The 25633-nt window shown below is 33.3% G+C and overlaps 1 protein-coding gene across 1 annotated transcript in view; it reads left to right on the top strand.

Annotated features, from left to right (window-relative positions):
- Window positions 1-25633, top strand: part of LOC141526874 (neurexin 1-like) — a 703605-nt gene that overhangs the window by 483143 nt on the left and 194829 nt on the right. The window contains exons 14-15 of the mRNA XM_074242012.1: window positions 7975-8268; window positions 8342-8520. Coding sequence (XP_074098113.1) covers window positions 7975-8268; window positions 8342-8520 — 473 coding nt within the window. The remainder of the gene's footprint in view (window positions 1-7974; window positions 8269-8341; window positions 8521-25633) is intronic.

The raw sequence follows: 25633 nt of genomic DNA, 5'->3' as shown, positions 1-25633 counted from the left end.
TTTTTGCAGTATCTGACAAGGACTGGTACTGCAGTGTAGATAATGAATTTGTAGTTCTAGGCGAAATCACAAACTACCAGAAATTTATCGGATCCAAGATAAACTTTAAGATATTTCATGAATACTGCTTGCGATGTTGCAATAAAAGCATGAGGCAAAAGTTCTGTTATTTTTTCACCAAAGTTATTGATGAATTCTGATGAACCTACCGTCTCCTTTCGACTAAAGAATCATAACTAATTTATATCGTTAGCAGGTTAGAATGCTATCAGTTATTATTTTTGATATAAAAATTTCGGTAGGAAATCGCCAATGAAACATAAATAGTAAGATGAACAAAAAAAAATTTGAACATTAAAAACAAATTTCAAATCATCATTTTCCCTTTACGAGGCTAAACTTAAGATTCGTGTCTTAAGGATTTTTTTTGGAAATTTTGAAAAAAAAAAAAAAAGTTCCAAATCGGACAATTTTCCATTAAGTTATGGTTATTTGGAAAAAAATTAGGAAAACGGTTGACCCTGAAGGCCATTCCAGCAACTTCCCGCTACTTTCGGAATTGAGCGCTCGGAATTGCACTTATTATGTTTTTAAGCTCTTCGAACTCAAAAATCTAATTTTCGTGTAGTTTTGACCTTTCCGAGCTCAAAAGTTTGAAAGAAATTTAATAAATCATTATTTTTTTAATTTTCAAACCGCAACAACTTTTAAATGAATGAACCGATTTTCACGCGGTCAGAGGCATTTGACGCAGTTTATCGAATTTTATGATATACTTTCAGCCACAAATTGATTAGGCTGGAAATTCCGCTGTAATCCGGAAAAAAACTTTTTGTCGATTTTTTTTGTCAACGATAATTCAGGAAAGAATAAACCGATTTCGACCAGCTTGGTGGCAATCGACGTGGTTTTTCGATGCTGAGAGCTGATTAGTTTTTGGAATTGATCGGTCAAGCCATTTAAAAGTTATTAAAAAAAAACCACATTCGAAAAAATTTTTTTTCGTAGTTTTTTTGAGATTTCTGAAAATCTACTGGTCCGAATCTGTCCAAATCATATTTAAAATCTAAGTTAAGTCAAGCTCTTTCGATTGGCATCAACCGCGATAGAATCGGTCGAGCCGTTCAATAGTCATGAGAGGTTTACACACACACACACACACACACACACACACACACACACACACACACACACACACACACACACACACACACACACACACACACACACACACACACACACATACACACATCCATACATACAGACAGACATACAGACATCATCGCAAAAACATTCAGAGAAGCTTCCTACAACCTCAAAACGTCAAGATCTGATGAGAACTCGATTTTCGAAAAACGGGGTGAAACCAATAACTTCCCGATTCTCGAAAATTTTCAATTTTCTTAGCGGGAAGTTAAGAAATCCCCGGAATCTTAAAAAATTCATATCTTCCGATTAAGTGGATGAAAAAAATTTGAAAAAATTCATAGATAACTTTTTCTAGGGGTACAAAAAAGTGTCTCAATTTCAGCGTAATAGGAAATGCAAAATCCATTGGTAGAATGAGTTGACAAGGAATGCTCAATGTGTATATCTAAAGATTGTAATTGATTCCATAAAAGAGGTAGTTCCCAATGCATATAAAGATTTTTACTTTTTGGATGGGGCACCACATCAATTAAAAAACTATGAAAATTTTGTCACTTTTTATCATCACAAAAAAGACATTAATTTAAAAATTGAGTCGCACTTTTTCGCAACAGCACACTGTAAAGGGTCATGTAATCGTGTTGGGGAAACATTCAAAAAAAAGGTTGCGATAGCTCGCCTTCAGCAGCCGATTGATGAGCACATAACTACCGTTGACGAGTTGTGTGACTGGGTAATGGAACCCACAAGTTTACCGAATATTGATGTCAAATTTTCACCTGAAAAATATTAGAGTCGTTCGTGTCAAGTATGCACACTTAAGGATTCAAACTAATATTCAAATTGAACAATAGCAAATAAAGACAGAATAACCCATGCATACGATAAATTATTTATTGAACTAATAATAAAATCAAGTAATAGTACTGTCACGTGGCTCCTTCATTACCCGTTGAAGGTCCTCACCCTAGCGGTGGTTGGTTATCGAAAGATCACAGGGCACTGTGGTCTAGGATGGTCACGCAGTAGCAATAAAATTTACATAAGTTCCGGGGCCTAGGAAATAAGTGTTCCGCGGGTGGAGATAATCCCACACGAGGGACAAGTGAAGTTGCCGCACGGAAAAACGTTATTGTGAAGCCGGAGCCCGAGCCATCAGGACGAGATTTTGGGAATACGAGGTAAATATTAGTATTCCTCTGAGATTCCTGTGGAACCTTCAGAGCGATTATTTTAACTTATAAATTTGATAATTACTGCTAGGCATTTAGCCAGCCTAATTATACAATAATAACAATTCTAACTAGCCTGAATTTCCAGATAAATTATTGTTGAAAATCCCGAGCTGCGACGCAAGTGAACCCGAGTACCGAGGAAGTCGTGAGATTTGGCTGACAAAGTCGCCTCCATTAGAAGTCCACGAGAACGACAAGAGACCCGAATAAAGAAAAGAAGTCGTCAAAAAATTCTCAAATACAAAAGTTAAACCTCGGTAAATTATTGCATCGTCCCCGGAAACTCTAGGCACAGGCTAGGTTCCGCCTTCCAATCACCCTACTTGATTAATTAATCAATTTTTCGAATTTAATTAAAATATCCTAATTTTATGTCGAAGTTAAAATTTAGTCAAATAAGATTTAAACGAATAGAAATTTAATAAGTTGGAAAATTTCAAATTCAAAAATAAAAGAGGTTAAATTTAGAAATAAAATTATTATAAAATTGGTCAAATAAATTTAGATTAAAATTTACAAATCAGAAATTTTAAGATCGACAATTTTGAGTTAACTGCGGCATTTATACAAGCGATATTCTGTCGATTAAATTTATTACAAATTAGAAATTGAAATAAAACTAAAGGAAATTAAAATTAGGAATTTGTCCAAGTTAGATTAAAATTGACCAATAAAATCAACAAGTAAAAATAAATTAAAATTTAAAATTTAAATTAATAATTAAAGTTTACTTTTGGGAAAATATCGAAAATTTTAAAATAAAATTACAATAGACACAATTTCCTTAAATTAGAATATTAAAATTGTTAAGTAGTAAATTGATTTATAAAATAAAATTTACAAGAGTAAAATTATCAATAAAAGAAAATTTGTTCAATAAACTTCGATAAATAAATTTGTCAAATTCCAGTACGATGATTTCAAAATAATTGACATAAAATTTAGCGTTGGGAACTTTTTTCCAAGTTGAAGACTAAGTCTCAAATCTTGACTAGAATTCAAAAGAGACATAAGCCGATTATTCAGGCAGTTTGAATTCGAGTAAATTTTAATTAATCTAACATTTTGGTTGAATAAACGCTACTGTCATATTAATAATGAAGCAACCAGAATTTAATAAAACTATTTATTGAAGTCAAGTTAGGGACCGGGAGATTTTATTCCCTGGAAGTTATGTTGTAAAAAGTATTTTGGATTTTAAAATAATTGTAAGTTAGAGTCAAGTATGTAATTGGATAAAATTGTTTTTATTGTGTGTGTATGTGTGTGTGTGTGGGGGGGGATAATTTACAGTATATACTCCTCGTTCACGAGCTGCGATATAGACGCTCCATATGAGGGTATCATAGGAATAGAAAATTTTGATAGAAACTGCGGTATATGCGCTCCTTATGAGGGTATCGTAGGAATAAGTAACTTTTATAAGTATGAGTGTGTGTGTGAGCATTAAAATAAGATTTAATTGTTGTCAATTTGCTAAAATAAATTTATAATTGATGCCAATTTTAATTGTATTTATTTATGTCAAACTTTTATGATTTCTCTCGACCCTGTGATATCTCTCTTGCTTAGACCGATTCTGGAAACCGTGATAAATATTCCAGTGGCGCCCTTAATTATTAAATTCAAATAAAGGGGTGACCAAGGGACGATTCAAACCCGTTACAGTACATAAAACTTTGATACTTCGAAAGAAAAAACAATTAATGAGAGAAACTCAATATACACACACTTGACCCACTTTGCGTTTGGGTAAGTGTGCGCACCTGAGGAAAGTGTGCGCATTGTTTATTAATAACTATAATCGTCTTACTTACTATTATTATTATTATTATGAGTTTGACTTGTATACCAATTCTGGCTTTTTACAAGGCTGATTGTCTCAGCGACTCCACATATAGTTTTATCTCTCTATTATCATCGTATGTTCTTCGCTTTTTTATATTATCAACCCAAATCTTTTTACCTCATCCACTTTTTATTACCAACATAATCCAATATATTATCCACTTTTTTATTATCGACATATTCCAATATCTTTCCATTTTTTATTATCAACATTTTTTTGCACTGTCTTTCAATTATCAACATATTCTTCTTGCACATATCTTTTATTATTCTCCATGCGGCTGTGGACCGACTTGTGCTTTCTGTACTGCATTTACCCTATTCCTCACCCCTTTCGGTCGGTTGTTGGAATAGTGGCGATGGGGAAACCATAGAGACAACCCATGCTAGTACAGTTCGGCTACCGGAATGACCCCGGACGGTTGGTGTTGGAACTATTCTAACTCCCTTCGGGGCTCGAACCCTCGCCTCACGGCATGATGTGCGACCGAACTAACGGGATAATGACTCAGTCCGCTCGGCCATCATGCCGCTCTTCTTACTTACTAATTATCTTGTAAACTAGATAAATAAATAATATGAGATCAACTTAGAAAATATAAAATCACGTTAGATCAGATGTATAAAATTAAAGTTTAAAGAAATTATAAAAGTTTAAAATGAGTTCATTTAATGAAAAATATTTTTGGCAGCGATCACACTCAAAACTATTTCCTTCATAAAAGGTACATTCTTCATGCCACCAGTCCATGCATTTATTACATTGTATCTATTTCTCTGTCAGAGGTTCCGTGTCTTGCGAACGCGTACACTTACCCGCGCACACTAGCCCCAGACCGAGATTTTTGATCTATATTCTTATAACTTTATCCATATTAAACATAACCTTAATTTAAATACAGAATACTTAACTTGAATAAACCACTAACATAAAAAAAATTCATTTACCTCAATATCTATATTCATCTGGATGCGACAATCTTTGCCAAAATGACAAAAGTTATATTGGCAAAGATAGATTTATAAATATATAAAGAATTATTTTTTACTGCTGCCTCCTCGGCAACATGTGTTTTTTTCTCTCGCACAGCCAAAAAGCTACGCGTCCAATCAGCTCACGGCTTTTCCAGACGGCCGTAACTTTCAGCGGTTTTGTCGGATATGTTCTCTCAATCGATGATTGGTCGATTCGCTACTTAGTTCGTCGCTCTGCGTCCAGGTGAAGCCTCACTCGACTGTAGTTGATCGAAAAGTCTTGTCATTCATGGATTCAAGTTCTCTAAAATTTCCCTCGTCGCTCACCGTAGCTCCCAGATGTCTCTCCCTGGTCGTTGGTGAGTTTTGAAATTCCAGGTTCGTCCGATCGCTTTGTCTTAAGTCACCATCTCTCTTACTCAATGTCATACTTGGTAAAATTTTTACACTCATTCATCCATACTTAACATTTAAATTTTTCGCGCGTTTTCCGGCTTATCTTATCTCGAGCTTTGCATTCTGATCAGGAGGCCGCTTGAAGCGACACAGACGCGGCGAATTTGCGCAGTCCATCAGCATGGCCAACATAATCACACTTATCATAATAATAATTAAAAAAAAATAATAGCTCCAGTTTCTATAGACGGGAATTTCTCCCATGTCACAATACATACATACAGACATACAGACACCATCGTCGGAATGGTCAGGGAAGCTTCCTAGGACCTTAGAACGTCAAGATCTGATGAAAACTCGACTTTTGAAAAACGCAGTAAAAACAATGACTTTCCGATTCTTGAAAATTTTAATTTTCTTAGCGAGGGTGTCACTATGTGTGTGTGTGTGTGTGTGTGTGTGTGTGTGTGTGTGTGTGTGTGTGTGTGTGTGAGACCATTTATAGCTTTTAAACGGTTGAACCGATTGCATCCCGGTTGGTGCTATTCGGAAGGGCTTTGCAAAGCTTAGATTTTCTAAAAATTTGAACTAATTCAGAACGATAGATTTTGGGAAATTTGGAGAAATCTAAAAAAAAATAGAAAAAAATTTTTTTCAGAAGTGGTTTTTTCAGAATAACTTTTAATCGGCTCGACCGATCGATTCCAAAAACTAATCAGCTCTCAACCTTAAAAAACCACGTCGATCCTTGCCAATTCGGTCAAAATCGGTTGATTTGTTTGAAAGATATCGTGAACTAAAGAAAACCGAAAAAAGAATTTTTTCGGAATTACTCAGAAATTTTTGATTTTACCAATTGAAACTTAGAAATTCTTCATAAAGCTTAAATAACTGCGTAGACTACCGACAGCCGCGTAAAAATAAGTTCAAAAGTTATTGCGTTTTAAAAATCCAAAAAATAGTGTTCTATGAAAATTTTATTATACTTGTAAGCTCAGAGAGCGCAAAAGCACAAAAAAAGTATCTTTTTGAGCTCGCAGAGTTAAAACAACGGCCATGTATCAAAGCTACACCTTGATAGCTACACTCGATGTGTCTGGCATATGTGTCACACTGGTACCTCTCAAGTCTCGCATACGTGTCGTACTTGTTCCTATCAAGTGTCAAAAATGTACCAATCAATTATCACATCCGTGTTGCATTGGTGCTTTTCAATTATCGCATACGTTTCGCACTTGTACTAATGAAGTGTTTGATTAGGCTCAAAATTATATTTATCTTGTGTTTGACTCTTGAGGAGATTGGTTAATTCTAATTTTTATACCCATCTATTGCTAAAACCATTTTCAAAAGTGAAAAAAATTTATTATGATCAGATATTTCTATGCTTATATTATAAATAAGTAATTTGGAATTTTTATGCATTAGAAACATATTTCTTTGTCGCTGTAAGATGAAGTTCGCGGTCCGCCTCACTTTTCCTCTCCCGTGCGCTGTGTTATCGCTCCTGGGGAGTAAAAGTGGTAATTTGTATTAAGTTTGCAATTAGCTATTGGTTGATTATTGTTGCTGCAGTTGTTGTAGTAGTTGTCATGACAACACTAAATTTGAGATTTTCATATAATAAATAATTTATTTTTGTATCAATGTTTAAAAAAAAAAACGATTGAATCCATGTTAAATTTCAATCAAGTTGATAATATTTCAGTTGGTTGTAAGCTGGTTCCGGTATAAAACCGCTCTTAACAATTTCAATTTTCTACGCTGATCAGATAACTTATCTCAGAAAATTCTTAGTTCAGCAAACACACCCATGGATGACCGTGATAATTAATTTCTACAAGGATTCATAGTATCGCTTGCGAATTCTATTTTGAATATTTAAGTACGCTTTCTAAAATATTGGACAGTTCAATTCCGCGTTTTGCACTTATACAGCAACTCTAGTACAGAGTAGACCATGTCAAGTCTGAAATCGCTTATGTGCTGAAGTTATCTGAGTGGTAATCTTACCAAAAACATCAACTTTGTGGCCCTGATCATAATAAAAATTTTTACGATTCAAGAAATATAATATAATATTCATTGAATATTTATTCAATATGTATAATACAATGAATGACAACATTTATTTTTCTTTGGAAGTCAATTTCTCTGAAATGTATTTACTGAAACAAATTTTTTATCAACTCAACTTGCCTAGTGCATTTTTAAGATTCTTACCGATTTCCTGTAAAATTTATTCAGCTTTTTACTGCACGAAATGACATTAATCAGTAAATTCCTTTTTGAAATCATCATTTTGATTGTTAATAAGGCAGTGTTCCAGCTGTTTACTTTATTGTTTATGAATTCAAAATTCATTTTGCAGGAGGTGTTGAAAAAACATCATTCGGCCAACTCCCAAAACCGATCATAAGTCAGCATGGATTCCAAGGTTGCTTAGCTTCTTTTGAACTTAGTGGGCAAAGCGTTGACCTGATAACGGATGCAATTGTGACAAGCTCATTGGTAGAGACAGGATGCTTTGAGTATGATGGCTTACATTCCACAAGAAAATGTCATCATGAAATCTGCTCAAATCGTGGTCGATGTATCCAACAACCTGATACATTCATGTGTGATTGCGACATGACTACATTTCGAGGGCCGACTTGCAATGACGGTATAAGAAATCGACATAAATATAATCAATTTCTTGATGACCAATCTGATTTTTTAATTTTTGATGCTTGCAGAAGCGATTGCCTATGAATTCAGTTCAGGCAAAGGGATAATTTCCTACATTCTACCGAATGGTCATAAGTCGAAACCAACAAAAGATACAATAGCAGTGGGATTCATGACAAGTATAAATGATGCTGTATTATTGCGTATAGAATCTTCACGAAGTAAAGGATATCTCGAGATTGAAATAGTTCGTAATAATTTAAATGACATTTTTTATATTACAAATTATAATTGACCGCTTGAATATTTATTTATAAGTTAATTTTGAGGTAACTGCAGAACTCAAATTTGCTAGTATGTGGGAATAATCGACTCATAATAAGATTATTTGCAACCTAGATTATTTATGCATTGCAACGTTCATTTCTCAAAATTGAAGTTATAAGAAGCTAAATATATTATGTTTCGGACTCTGGTCCCAAGGCCAAACTGTCGATTTAGTGGGTCGTAGACTCAAACTTAAAGGCATCCGGAGAAACACCGACTCCGAAAAGCTGAGTTGATTAAACTCTTGTTGAAGTAAACAAATATTTTTCGTAACTTTAAGTATAAATTATAAATGCCTCATATGTATGGGGCATTCTATGCCAAATCAAACGCTTTCAAAAAATTGAATTTTAGATATTTTCAATATTTTGTTATTTTGTAATACGCTCCAAAAGAGACATCCTGTATATTTTGAGATTGCTTTGATCACTGGTTCAAACAATATCGAATTTTCACAAGAATCGCTCTTTTTATAGTTTTTTTATAGTTATTTACTTAATTACTTTTTTTGTCTTAAAAACTTTCGTTTTTAAATGCCATTTTCAGAAAAAGATATAAAAAATTATTCGAATAACTGTTCTTAAGATTCCTCAAATTTAAGTTTTCAGTCATATTTTCCAAATTTAATGTACCCTTCGTTTTTTTTGGAAATTTGATGTTGTGAACTTCTACCAATTCTTTAATTTTTCACTCCGGTCCAATAATGGTCTTTACATGGTTACTGTTTTTGATCGATTTTTGTAAGTTCAAATTTTATTTTTCAAAACAGATTATTTTCAGTATCAAGTTTTTAAGCTTTGTACTTCTTTTTTAGTAGATTTCATTGAAATCTAACGATTGCATTGGTCCTCGTGACGGAACTTTTGAAAAATTTTGCTATATTTCGACTATACTCGTCGAGTAGAGTCGAAAAATGCATATGGTTCAAAAGTATATATATATATATATATATATATATATATATATATATATATATATATATATATATATATATATATATTATAATGGCCGATTGGCTCGGGATACGTCGATGGGCCAACAGGTCCAAGATAATTGGCGTATTTGTTCGTCGTGGTCGGTTATTGGGCGCCAGGAACAATTCAGGATGTTCCAATCCTCGACAACCTAAATCAGGAACAACGTAATGGTAAACTAGCTCTACTCAGGGCGGCGGGTTACTAAAGAAAGAAATGACAAAGAAATTCTGAAACAAATAACAATTTATTAAAAAAAATTAGTATCGGTTCGGCGAAATAATCAGTTCAAAATAAGTCGACATAAAAACATAACAATCGTGATCAATTCGTATAGTAATCGTAAAACAAAATCAAAATACTAAACGTAAACCAATCAAAATAATAATCGGGTGAATAAGTCAAATAATACTCAATTTAGCCATCAAATCAATAATTCAAATACTATTCAACAATAATCCAGTGAAATATTCAACTAATACTCAATTAATAATCAAGTTAGTGATTCAAACCCTTTCAAATAATAATCAAGTAATATTCAAACAATATTCAAATAATAATCGCGTTAATTATTTAAATAATACTAAAAATAATAATCTAGTGAACAACTCACATGATGTTCAAATAATAATCAAATCAAAGATTTACTTAATATCCAAATAACAATCAGTTAACAATTCAAATAATAATCAATAACAAAATCAACGTATTACTCGTAGACAACATCAAAATAATATTCGTATCAATAACAACCAAAACGTACTTAAAATAATCGCTCAGCAGAATTATTATTTCTAAAATAATATTTCGTTAATTCCAACTAATTAAACATGTCTCGGCGACATGACTCATCGATTAAACAATTCACAATCGGATCAAACAATTCTATCTTCGACGACGAAACAGAAGAAGCGATAATCCGCTTAAGAATGCGACGCTCAAGCGATACGAGTATAGCAACGCGAGTTCGAGAACGAAACGGAATATAAAACTCAATAACAAAACTTTCACACTGCACTATTTTACAGGGAAAACGGTACTCTAGGTACCTCGTGGGACGTCGTCTACGGGGTAGTGCTGGTTGTTCACCGAGCAACTCACCAACTGAACTTCTCAGTTACAAACACAATCAACAATACTCGTGTCCCACGAGTTATCTATCCTGACGCAAGCCACTTACCCTGGTATCCTCGTCGAGGGCTGGTGGTCCAGATCCAGGTAGTCGAACAGTCGTCGTATCGGGTCGTGTCGTGCCTCGGCGAAGGCTTGGTCAGATCGCGTTGAATAAATTTAATTATGACCAGCACGTGGTCAGCGATTATAACAATTCTTCCACAAATAATTGCGTCCACAGTTTACACAACAGTTTCAAATTTAACGAACAATTCGAAATTCAATGAAACAATCAATTAGCAATAAACAGCGTTAATAATACTCGGCGTATTAATTAACAAACAAATCAGCGATACAATAAGCGAATAAGTGTTTTGAGCTAGGCTCCAAAACGCGTGCGATTCCGACCAAGGCAGTATCCCGAAGCCCCTTTTTTCAAACTAATGGTCCGCTTCTTCTTCTTCTCTTTGTCCCATTCTTCGTTACTCTATTGACGGTCTCGGGCCCAAAGATGGCGGCAGTGACGATGCTCGACGATGCTCTCGATGATCTTCTCGAGCTCGTGGCATGCGTCAGGGACAGTTTAGACTTAAAATTAACTTACAATTAAATCTTAAATCTAAATTCAAATTGTCGCGCTCTCGAGCTGCGGACTTCTGAATACTGTTTCAGTATCCGGCGAGGGCGACACGGTCGCGGCGAATCAACAACAACAACGAAATTTTCCAAATTAAACAAATTAAAATTAATCAAAATTAAACAAGGGGAATGAAATTCCCCATGTTACAATATATATATATATATATATATATATATATATATATATATATATATATTGAAACATTAAAATTTTTACTTCTGTGAAAATTCTTAGTTTCCAGGCCACTAAACCTCGCGGATAAGAAATAGTCGCCTGGATCTCGTTTATAATTTTGGTCCACTGCCCTGGGATATTCCGCTCCCGTATTTATGATTGTCTTTTGTTTTAAGAGAGCTCGATTAGATAGATTGTGGGACAGAAGTTACCACGTGTGCCAGTTAAATTTATTTTATTTAATTACAAAAGTTACTGTACAGATGGTCCTTCTTCCGTGGTTGGTGTGGTAATTGATTAGATGAAATTACGCAGTGTGAATATTATAGTGGATAAATTAACTTGATTGGTAACAAAATTGCAACAAACTTAATTTTATTTCACTAACTCAACACTTGAAATATATTTATTATATTCAGTGACGAAATACAATAGATTTGTAATATTTTACTAATATTCTAGGTTGTCGATGGTTAATTATTTATAATAACGCAATGATATTTTAACACAGAATAGTAGTAATAATGATGATATAAACTTATTAATTAATTAATAGATGTGATAGTTGTTAATAATTATTTAGTTTTGGTGAGTAATAATGGTATAGTGGTAAGAATGACTAAGATAAATATAACGTGGTGGTTGACACAGGGGGATAGATCGATGTGTCGATTACCGCTCAAGTATCGGGGTTTGTGACCGTTTTTCCGCTCCTCGTGCCGTCTTGTGACGTCACGGGACTACCTATTATTTTAGCTAGTGTCGGTAACGGAAATTTCGGGTGGTAGTTCGCCAGGCTGATAAAGTCGGGACATTTTGTAGTGTCTCAATCCTCCCTGCCAAGCCAAGACTACCTCGTCAGTTTTTGGACCGAGCTAGCCCTTTTAAAAGAATCGGTGAATCGTCACCAGGTTTGAGGGTAATAGGATGATAGGAGTTGGTGGTGAGTGATCACCTAGGAAGGGTAGTTTGATGAAATGATAGTGAGAAAAGTTTGAATTGGTGAGTAGTCACCTAGTAGTAGTGTGTGAGAAAGTAGGGAGTTTGAGGAATTTTGGGTTGGTGAGTAGTCACCTGAGGAATAGATGTGTTGGTAGACTGGTGAGTCATCACCTGTAAAGAAAAACAATTATTAATTTAAATTTTAAAATTATTTTTAAATAAAGAATTTGTTGTTGGTGAATTCCTTGAGCGAATGTCGAAACTCCGGTCTAGACTTCGATCTATTGAATTAAAAAGAGAAATAAATTAAAATTTTTATAATGAAAAATTTTTTTGGTTATAGTTAGTTGATTTTTTTTTTATTTGGACTGCAGCTGTAAATAAAACAAATTAACTGGCAGATAAAATTTTAGATGATATGAATGATTTAGTAAATATTATATTTTTTATGGTGTAATAGTGTGAAAGATGTTTAGTATAGATTTTATAGTAATAATAGTTGTATAATGGAAAATAATGATAATAGTATAATAATACAGAGATATTTTAATTAATGATATGAACGATGATACAGTAATGTTTTGGAAGATAATATAAATTCATAAATGATGATGTAAATGATTTAATAGGGGTTCAATTTGATAGAGAACGCTGGTACGTCTCTTGGAGGTCTTCGATGTTCTTTTTGTGGTTCTTTATCTCGATCCCGTTCTTGTATCCAGGCCAACGTCGGTTACTATCCTGGCATTCTGGATCAAAAAGTTGCATTGGTACTCTACATCTCTGGTAGCTTCCTTGGAAGTTGTCTGTTTTCTCGTTTTCAGGTGGACGAAAACAAAATTCATCGTGTTTCGAAGCTTCGTTGAATGTATACTCTCGAGTTCGTGAGACATCGTATATTGGTGTTGTTTGTGTCCGATAATGCGGTAACGAATTTAAAATTGTTACCATGACTGGATTAGTTACAGGCTCGTCTCGTAAACCTTGTCGAGATGAAATTTTTGACTCAGAGAATTTAATTTTTTCTAAAGTTGGTTTTTGAACTAACTGACGATTTTTAGTTCCAATTTTGTAGATAGTAGTATCTGGTTTTCCCTTGAAAACTAATGGAAGTGAATCAGCTTCTGGTTGGACAGGTTCCTTGCTTTTATCTGTATATTTTCCCAGTTTATGCATTTTGGGTTCGATTGAGTTAAGTCGTTGTTTGACGGCAACGACATCTCGTCCTATTTCACGTACAGAACGTCCTATGTATTCTTCTGGATTTGGATATGGACTTCCTTCATTGCTTTATAGATATCTTCAACCCATTCAAGTCGTTTATAAGTGAACCTGAAGTTTGGTTGAGGTAATAAAGTCAACTGGCTTCTGTCATGCGGCATGAGCTGTTTAAGTTTGGCTGCCTTATTATCTGATGGATCTGATACAGCTGCTATAGGCGTTGAAGCTGTAGAAATAATGCCAGGCTGAACCATTGTTGATCTAGAAATTCTGCCTATGTCGAGCTGGGTGATGGATGTTGAAGCTTCTTCGGTGTTGATTGTTGACGTTGTAGAGGTCGGTATTAATGATTTAGATGGCGATGAAAATAACTGTTTTTTAGAATTACTAGTAATTATGGGATCAGAGGATAAAGGTTCTGATTTAACGCTTGTTATCGACGATAACTTCGAAGTACTCTCAGTTCTAGTCTGAGATGATGGTTGTCGTTTATTTTGACTTGATGTTTTAGAATTGTTCGAGTCGTGTGTGCTGAGACTATGTATGAGCATAAGGTCATTAAATTCATTACCAAATTTGATTTTTAATTTGGGTGTTGGATTAAGCATTTCTGACTCAGAGTCTGACTCCTAGTCCATATACTCGTAATCTAAGTGGTCTTCGTTAATGTCAGGGGTTCCTGAACTATTTTCTGAAGTATTTGGTTCGCGGTTGTTAGAGACCGATCTAACTGGGGCACTAGTTAAAGAAATAGGTGCCGTAAGGGGTTGTATCGCGGATATTTGAGCTCTAGTTGGTGTATTGGGGATCACCGGAGTAGCTATTTGGTTTACGGGATCCTATTTTTTCGTAAGGGGTCGTAAACCGGCTCTTTTTCGTATCTCGTCGGTAGTTCGTAAATAACAGACTGCAGCAATGTGTCCACTGCGTCCACAACGGTCGCAGTCAGTTCGTAAGGGTACTTGGTTCAGTGTCTTTTGTAAGTTTTCGAACATACTCTGTATCTCGGCTTGAAGATTGCTTATGGACGATATGAGTGCGTCTGAAGGGTTGTTTTTTGGGCTTTCTTTACGCAAATTGGATTGTTTGTTGGTTAAGGCCACGTCTGAAGTTGTTTTTTCATTGTCTTCTATGCTTGACACGTCTTGATCAGGGTCTACATCGGTGACGGCGTTCATTCGCGTTCGTGATTTTGTATAATTCGGATTTTGTTCTTTCGATTTACTTGATTGTTCCGGTTTAGGTGGATTACAGGCATCTATGATCGATTGCCATGTGCCAACGCGTTAGTAAAGCATGGAATAGGTACTAATATGTTCTTCCGCAAATTTAAATAAGAATTTTGAATTAAATTTTTGGATGATGATTTTAACTTGTCGACTTTCGAGCAGTGGCTCGTCTAATTGAGAAAACGCGCTTTGCATTCGATTGATAAAATGCAGCTCCGAGTTCATCTTCGGCTTGTCGATATGAGTAGATTTCTTGTAAAAGGGTTTCATCAGATTGGTGGGTCTGCCATACTTTGAAATGTTATTTTAAAGATCGACCAGTCTGTGAATAGGTGTTCGTTTTGATAATACCAGTCTCGAATATCACCGGTTAAGGTTGAAGCAACTACTGGCCTAAAACTATCTAGTGGTATATCATTACTGATCATTCTCTGTTCTAAAGTTTTGATAAATTTTTTAGCGTCTAGTTTTGCAGATGGATCACGTGAAGGAAAAATTATATTCCACGATTTTGCAGTCCGGAAAACGTCATTAGTCCGTAAGGGTGCAACTGTACTCGGGTATGTGTAAGAGTGAGCAGCGCTTGGGACCATGCCTGGAATAGTGTGTGTATATTGCTGTGTTTGCGATGCAGGTATGTGAAAAGAAGCTATCGGTGCTGTCTAGGTATGCGTCACGTGCGGTACAGTAGTGTGGAGCTGTATGTGTGTGGCTGGTACGTAGTATGGCATCGATGGTGCTGTGTAAGTTTGTGTTGCTTGAGATACAGTAGTGTATGTTTGTGTATGTGTAGCTGGTACGTACTGAGATACTGGCGGTACGAGTGGTGGGATATACGGGTGCACGTACGGTAAACGCGCAGCTCCACTAAATGCTGAGTTTTGAACCGCGGTAGCGGGAGGTAAGCGGGGTGCGGGCGGTACGAAATGACTTCCCGCCGAGAAGTTTGAATTCGGGAATAATTCCCGCGGCTGAAATGCATAAGTATCGTTGATATGATTATTATTATTTACTGTGTCAGACATCGTCCGAGCTAGGGTACTGGCAAAGAGTGGTATCAATCGCTGACAAGCTGTTTTTCAGGTTTCTGCTTCGGCTCTTAATTGTCTAATTATTTCCTCATCGGCTTGGGTTACACTGCTTGTATCTTTGATGACAGGTCGAAAGAATTCTGACAAAGAACACTTTTTCGGTTTTCTTAAGACATCAATAACTCACGAAGGAATCAACTAATTTCAAACAAACTGGTAGTGATCGACGTAATTTTTCGATGTTGAAAGTTAATTAGTTTTTGGAATCGATCGATCGAGCCAGTTAAAAAATAATCCGGAAGCCACGATGGAATCGGTCAAAATTTATAAAGAACTATACATACATACATACATACATACATACATACATACATACATACATACATACATACATACATACATACATACATACATACATACATACATACATACATACATACATACATACATACATACATACATACATACATACATACATACATACATACATACATACACACATACATACACACACACATACATACACATACATACATACACATACATACATACATACATACATACATACATACATACATACATACATACATACATACATACATACATACATACATACATACATACATACATACATACATACATACATACATACATACATACATACATACATGCATGCATGCATACATACATACATACATACATACATACATACATACATACATACATACATACATACATACATACATACATACATACATACATACATACATACATACATACATACATACATACATACATACATACATACATACATGCATGCATGCATGCATACATACATACATACATACATACATACATACATACATACATACATACATACATACATACATGCATACATACATACATACATACATACATACATACATACTAGGGTGGTCCTTATGTTGGGTTTTTTGAAATTTTTTTCACGATAGTTCAAAATCGGTTCAAAATCTATAAAAAAAAATCATGCCAAGTTATAGCCCTTAATTTTAATATTAACCCGCGCCCCCCGACGGTCAAAGTTTTAAAGGAAAATAACATGGGAAAAGTTATATTTTTACTTTGGAATTTTTTACGTCATAAACTAACCAACAAATCACATCAAAAAATATTTTTTCTAATGCAAAATTTAACGGTCTACAAAAAAGGTCTCTTATCATTTTTTGATAATTCTAACGGTTTTGAAGTTATTCGAGGTCTAAATTGAAACTATAATCTTTTTCATAGTTTTTTTGGTCATTTAATAGTTCATAAATCATGAACCGGTTATTCTTTATAATCTCATTGGATTTTTTTGTTTAGAAAATTTTCAAAGTTACTGTAACTTTGGAATAATAGTAACACCAATTCATTTTTTTAGCCTGAACTGTCGAACATTTTAAAGATTTTTAACTTTTTTTGGATACAAAAGAAATTCGGGACCTATTGTCTCGAATTTTATTGTTATTGGTACAAATATCAACAAACTCGGATTTCAAATTTTGATTTCTGGTTAAAAACATTTTAGAAACCGATCATGCCGCCATCTATTAGATTTTACTTCAATCTCTAACACTAAAATTAATTCTCAGATTACTTATAACCTACATTTATTTCTCAGCTTGATCAAAATCGTTCAATTACTAGTACTGATGCCTTTTTGATATATAAATAAATTTTTTGAGTTCATTTATCCGATATTTCAGTAATCAGTTAAATATGGAGTTATCACGTTTACGTCAAAACATTTTTTTGATTGGTGATGTTGACGTACAAATCGTAGGTAACAAATTACCATCGAAATTGCAAGCTTTGAAAGTGTTATTTTTTTATACACGTATTTTAAATAATACTATCACAGATAGTGTTGCTGCAGTGATTGATGAAATTATTGTGTTTTGGAAGAAAGCTCGAATTCCCGTTCAAGATGTGCAAAGATGTCGAGATAAGTTGAAAAAACTGTATGATGAGTGGCGCATACTTCTTAAACATAGAAATCGGAGTGAAGTTGCTGTGAAAAAACAAAATGAATTTTCCTGTTCATTAAAAAAATTATTTGACATCGCACCGTCAAATGTATTTGAAATGGTTGATGAAAATTCCAAAGAATTCTTGAATAATCAGAGATCAGATGAACGAATTGGTTTTATTGCAAATATTAAGACGAAATACGATGACGATGAAATTGGTGTTAAAAAAATTAGAGAAACAATTGGATTTCGAAAAACGAAAATTGGAAAGTGAAAAAGAAAAATCATTATTTGGTAAATTATAATAATCAACTTACTCATTGATATTTTATTATTTTATAGTGAAGATATTTTTTGTCTTATCATTATCCTTTTTTGTAGACAAAAACGTTGAACTCTTATCAAGCCAAGGAAGTGCTCAATCAGTCTCTAGTGGAGAAGTATACATTCCAACTACTGCCGGCCAATTTAAATCAAGAAATATAAGAGGAACTCACAATATTCTCAACGAAAGAGTTGTAGCTACTTTTTACCGTTGTAAAGTAAGCGACAGAGATGCTGTGTTTATAACTACAGCTATTTGTCAGTCGCTTATCGATTTAAAATTATTAGAAGTGGATATTAATTCCATTATTGTCAATCAATCATCTATTCGCCGATGTCGGCTTACTATGCGAGAGTCAAAATCAATAGAAATAAAAAAATATTTCCAAGACTTAAAGTTATCATCTATTGTTGTACATTGGGATAGAAAATTATTACCTAATTTGTTAAATACAGAAACTGTTCATCGATTGCCTGTAATAATTACTTCAGAATGTAAAGAAATTATGTTAGGTGTACCAACGAGTGAAGATGGAACTGGAATGGCACAAGCTTCTGTAGTTCATAAGACATTATGTGACTGGGGATTCGACATATCTGTAAAAGCAATATGCTGTGACACTACTCCTTCAAATTTAGGCCTTCGTAATGGTGCTGCTGCATTACTGGAAAAATTGTTAGAAAGAGATTTGTTGTATCTTCCATGTAGGCATCATATATTTGAAATAGTCCTAAGATATGTCTTCGAAGCTGTTTTTCAAAATACTGTTGGTCCTAATGTTCCACTTTTTATCCGATTCCAAAAGCAATGGGGAGATTTAAATAAACTCAGTTACAAAACAGGTTTAGATCCCCGAAAAATTTAGTTTTCGTAAGCCAGGAGCTTGTCACCATGCACGATGGATGGCAAAAGCTATTTATATATTGAAAATGTACATGCTTCGGGAGCAATTGTCATTGAAAAAAGGTGAAGATAATAAACTACGGCAAATATGTGTTTTTGTGACAATGGTTTATGTTAAAGCTTGGTTTTCGTCGTCGAATAGTGTCAAAGCTCCGTACCATGATCTACAGTTTATAAAAGAACTCAACAACTTTAAGGCAATCAACAGTAATCTTGCTACTGTGGCAATTAGTAGATTTATGAATCACTTGTGGTATTTATCACCAGAATTAGCAATCATGGCTATTTTTGATGAGGAAGTTTCACAAGAAACAAAATTAAAAATTGTCGCTAAGCTGCGTAAAGAAGAAGAAACAATTGTGATTGATGATATTCCGGAAGAAGACTTGGATTATACTAGTGAAAAATGTAGTGTTAAACGCTTTCAAACTAAGAGCATAACTGAATTATTATATAATGATATTGACTTTTTCGTAACTGCAGAATCGATCAATTTTTTCAATAGATTCGAGTTACAAACAGAATTTTTAAAGATTCATCCTTCTGAATGGGCTCATAATGAACACTATAAAACTGCATTACGATTCGCTAAAAACTATCGGTTGTGAATGACTGTGCTGAAAGTGGAGTTAAACTAGTGCAAGATTTTTGTAATCGTTATACTAAGGATGAAAAACAAATGCAATACGTGTTACAATTGGTTAAAGATCATCGTCAAATGTTTCCTGACGCACTTAAAAAAACTAATGTAAAAACTTCATGAAAGTATCTGTAATTAAAAATAAAAATGGTAATGTTTGTACATTTTCGATTCATTAAAATATTAATAATACACTTCTTTAATTGATTAATACTTTTCATGTAAATTATAGTTCAAAATTATATGCATAAGTAAAAAAAGTAATCTAATATGAATAATAACCCGTCTATGATTGTTGAATTATTAAATGACCAGAAAAAACTATGAAAAAGATTATAGTTTCAATTTAGACCTCGAATAACTTCAAAACCGTTAGAATTATCAAAAAATGATAAGAGACCTTTTTTATAGACCGTTAAATTTTGCATTAGAAAGAATATTTTTTGATGTGATTTGTTGGTTAGTTTATGACGTAAAAATTCCAAAGTAAAAATATAACTTTTCCCATGTTATTTTCCTTTAAAACTTTGACCGTCGGGGGGCGCGGGTTAATATTAAAATTAAGAGCTATAACTTGGCATGATTTTTTTTTTATAGATTTTGAACCGATTTTGAACTATCGTGAAAAAAAATTTCAAAAAACCCAACATAAGGACCACCCTAATACATACATACATACATACATACATACATACATACATACATACATACATACATACACACATACATACATACATACATACATACATACATACATACATACATACATACATACATACATACATACATACATACATACATACATACATACATACATACATACATACATACATACATACATACATACATACATACATACATACATACATACATACATACATACATACATACATACATCCGTACATAAATACATACATACGTACATACATACATACATACATACATACACAAATTTTTTTGTCCGGAACTTGTATGTATATTTCTCAAATGAAAAAAATTCTTCGAATGCGTCTTTAAATTTCCATTGTACGACTGTAGTTTCCAACTTTCCGCTGAGAAAATTGAAAATTTTCAAAAATCGGAAAGTTATTAGTTTCACCCCGTTTTGTAAGAATCGAGTTTCCATCAGATCATTACGTTTTAGGGTCACAGGAAGCTTTTCTGACCATCCCGTCACGTCGTCACTAGATGTGTGTATGTGTGTGTGTATGTGTGTGTGTGTGTGTAAACCTCTTATAACGTTCAAACGGCTGAACTGATCTTATCGCGGTTGGTGCTATTCAAAAGAGCTTTGCCAATCTTAGATTTCCCGAAAATTTGAACCAATTCGGACGGATAGATTTTGAGAAATTTGGAGAAATCTGAAAAAAAATTTTGACAGAAGAGGTTTTTTGGAAATAACTTTTAAACGGCTCAACTGATCGATTTCAAAAACTAATCAGCTCTTAACCTTGAAAAAAGAAGTCTATCGCCGCCAATCGGGTCGATATCGGTCGATTTATTCGAGAGACATCGTAAACGAAAGAAAACCGAAAAAAGTATATTTTCGGAGTTACTCCGAAATTTCTAGTTCACCAATTAAAACTTAGAAATTCTTCATGACTCTTAAAAAACTTCGTAAAATGCCGCCAACCGCGTAAAAATCTGTTAATTTATTCAAAAGTTATTTGAAAATCCAAAAAATAGTGTTCTATGGAACTTCTATCAGACTTTTAAGCTCAAAGAGCGCAAAAGCACAGAAAAGGTGTCTTATTGAGCACGAAGAGCTCAAAAAGAATGGCCATATATTAACGAAATTAGCGGGTAGTTGCAGAGATGGCCTTCAGTGTCAACCGTTTTCCTAATTTTTAACTTCCAGGTAAGAAAATCGAAGATTTTCGAAAAATCGAGAAGTTATTGTTTTTACCCCGTTTTGCAAAAATCGAGTTTTCAACAGATCTCGACGTTTTGAGGACTTAGAAATCTTTCCTCGCCCTTCCCGCGATGGTGTCCGTGTGTGTGTGTATGTGTGTGTGTGTGTGTGTGTGTGTGTGTGTGTGTGTGTGTGTGTGTGTGTGTGTGTGTGTGTGTGTGTGTGTGTGTGTGTGTGTGTGTGTGTGTGTGTGTGTGTGTGTGTGTGTGTGTGTGTGTGTGTGTGTGTGTGTGTGTGTGATTATGTACCTCGTTTATAACTTTTGAACGACTGAACCGATCGGAACGAACTAAACGGTGTTCTAAAGAGTTCCCTTGAACAAAGATTTCTTGAGAATTTGAACAGAATTAAAAAAATCTTGAAAAATCCAAATAAAAAATAAGAACAAAGTCATTTTTGAAAGTGGTTTTTTTGAAATATCTTTCAACGAATTTATCGATCAACTTCAAAAACTAATTCAACCTTCAGCTTGAAAAACCACGCCGATCGTCGCTATTCCGGTGAAAATCGGTCGATTCGTTCGAGAGATATCGTTCACGAAAGAAAATCAAAAAAAGTGTTTTTTTGACATAACTTCATTATTTCTCCTCGGATCGTTTTTAATGCTGAAAAATAATTTTTAGAGCTTAAAAATTTACGTCGATCACCGCCAAAAACGTAGAAATCAGTTGATTGGTTCGAGAGATATTCTCGATAAAATATTTGGAAACAAATGTTTTTTCAACATAACTCCGACATTTTTTGAAATAACTTTTAAACGGCTGCACAGATCGGTTTAAAAAATTAATCAGCTATTAGCATGAAAAAATTACGTCGATCGCTATCAAGCTGGTCAAAATTGGTCAATTTGAACAAGAAATATCATGAACAAAAAAAAACCCAAAAAAGTGTTTTTTTGGAATTACTTCAAATTTCCTAGTTTTATCAATTCAAACTTGAAGATTCATCATAAAACTAAAAAAATCGCGTCAAATTCCGCCAACGGCGTGATAATCGGTTGATTTATTGAAAAGTTAGTGCGGTTTGAAAATTTAAATAATATTGTTCTATGATACTTCTATCAGACTTTTAAGTTCGAAGATCTCAAAATAACACATAAATTTAATTTTTGGATTATTGTTTTATTATTTGGGTTAGCGACTTGAAAGTTATCTTTTATATTATTTAAGCAAGATTCGGTCGATAAACTTGGTAGCGTACGCATCGCACTTGTGTTTTGTGACAACCCTCTATAAGTTTTTTTCTAGTTAACAATTAATTTTATTAAACTATTTTTAGAGCACAAAGTGTTCTGTATTTTTTTTAGGTAGATTTCATAGAAATCAATCTTTTGCATTGGTCCTCATGTTGGATTTACTCGGAATTTTGTCGTAATATCTCTTCACTAGTCGAGTAAAGCTCAATAATAACGTTAGTTAAAAAATTTATATATGTATGTATATATATATATATATATATATACATATATATATATATATATATATATATATATATATATATATATATATATATATATATATATATATATATATTAGGGTGGGTCAAAAAAATCGAATAATTTATTTTTGATTTTATACTCTGAAAAATAGGTTCGTAGACAACTAAAAAGAATTCTCTCCAAGTATAAGCTCTTAATTATAACGGAAGGGCCTCCGCTTTGCGGGTTTCTATTTTTTTCGAATAATCAGATAAAAAAATTTATATCTCGCTTCCAACTGCTTGGAAAAATATTCCGTGGCATAGATTTTGTGAGAAATTGAATGCTTTACAAAAAGGTCTCTTATGACTTTTTCAAAAACTCAACCGATTAAAAGATATTCATAGTTGAAGTTTGGCTATTTTAAGGAAAATATTCGTTTTTATTATGAATTTTATAAGTCGATGAAAAAAATTATTTCGGATTGCGGAACTCATGATTTTGTAGGAAATTTACTGCTCTACAAAAATGGTCTCTTATGATTTTTGATTAAGTGAAGCCGTGACGAGATATTCATCGTCAAACATTAACGAATATCAATATTTCCAGTTTTTGATCAATAATTCGATAAATTTTAATTTAAACTATGAGTTTCAGGAAAATTTACATAAATTTGAGTTTCGATCGATAATGAAATGTTATAATAAGTTAGATAAAGAATTATTGGAATTATCATTGATTTTCCTTGGAGAAATGCCTCAAGAAAAGATTTCTTTCAAACGTCCTGGTGCTGTTCATCATGCTAGATGGATGGCTAAGGCCATTTATAGTTTGAAAATGTATCTATTCAGAGATGAATTCAAACTCTCTCAGAAAGAATTGCATGGTCTTCGTCATTTCTGTATTTTTATAGTCACATTGTATTTAAAAGCTTGGTTTTCATCAACTTCTGCAACAACTGCTGCTTATCATGACTTGCAGTTTATGAAAAATTTATTGGAGTACAAACATATCAATCCTTTGATTTCTTCAGCTACGTGTGAAAAAATGATTTCGCACTTATGGTATTTGAGCGATGAACTTGCCATTTTATCACTGTTTGACGATGGCGTTCCATTAGAAGTAAAAAAACGTATTGTTGAAGCTGTTAATACTCGTGAAGGTACAGATTCTAAAGCTAAAAGATTTGAATTCATTGGCGCAGAGAACTCTGAGTGACTTTGTGTCTAAAAAGTCATTAAATCTTTTCAAAATCTTCGATCTAAGTCATCTAAAGTATGACTTTCTTGATGTCGATGTTGAATTATGGCCTACTAATGAGAGTTATCTCGAAAATAAAGAATACTTTCAACAACTAAAAGTTGTCAATGATTCAGCAGAGCGAGCTGTTGCATTAGTCAGTGAATATAATCAATGCTTGACAAAAAATGAAGAACAATTCCAGTACTTATTGCAAGTTGTCAAAGAACATCAAAAAACATTCCCAAATTGTAATAAAAGAAATTATTTATAGTAATAGCGTACTGTTATGTTAAAAATATAGACAATTATATTGCAATTGATAATTCAATAAAAAATTTATCTGTAAAAAAGTTAAATACTGGTTGTTTCTCACTTGATTCAATACTTTTCATATTAAATTTGACAAAGAAATATGTCATTCACTTCAAATTAAACTAATCATTGGCTATATGTCGAAAAAAATGCTCTAATTTCTTGTTTTAATGCAATCAAACAAGCTCAAGACAGAAAACAATATTAAAAAAATTGTTTATAACATTTCTTTATCGATCGAAACTCAAATTTATGTAAATTTTCCTGAAACTCATAGTTTAAATTAAAATTTATCGAATTATTGATCAAAAACTGGAAATATTGATATTCGTTAATGTTTGACGATGAATATCTCGTAACGGCTTCACTTAATCAAAAATCATAAGAGACCATTTTTGTAGAGCAGTAAATTTCCTACAAAATCATGAGTTCCGCAATCCGAAATAATTTTTTTCATTGACTTATAAAATTCATAATAAAAACGAATATTTTCCTTAAAATAGCCAAACTTCAACTATGAATATCATTTAATCGGTTGAGTTTTTGAAAAAGTCATAAGAGACCTTTTTTGTAAAGCATTCAATTTCTCACAAAATCTATGCCACGGAATATTTTTCCAAGCAGTTGGAAGCGAGATATAAATTTTTTTATCTGATTATTCGAAAAAATAGAAACCCGCAAAGCGGAGGACCTTCCCGTTATAATTAAGAGCTTATACTTGGAGAGAATTCTTTTTAGGTGTCTACGAACCTATTTTTCAGAGTATAAAGTCAAACATAAATTATTCGATTTTTTTGACCCACCTAATATATATATATATATATATATATATATATATATATATATATATATATATATATATATATATATATATATATATATATATATATATGTAATATAACGCAGGATGTTGCCGCGATTGTGTCTACAGTTCTTGACGAATCTAGATGAAATTTGTTACACATAT

This window comes from Cotesia typhae, unplaced genomic scaffold, assembly GCF_013202065.1.
Source record: "Cotesia typhae breed Kobodo isofemale line unplaced genomic scaffold, CoteBio_Ctyphae contig_37, whole genome shotgun sequence".
Taxonomy (NCBI): domain Eukaryota; kingdom Metazoa; phylum Arthropoda; class Insecta; order Hymenoptera; family Braconidae; genus Cotesia; species Cotesia typhae.
This window is presented reverse-complemented; position numbering and strand designations above follow the sequence as displayed.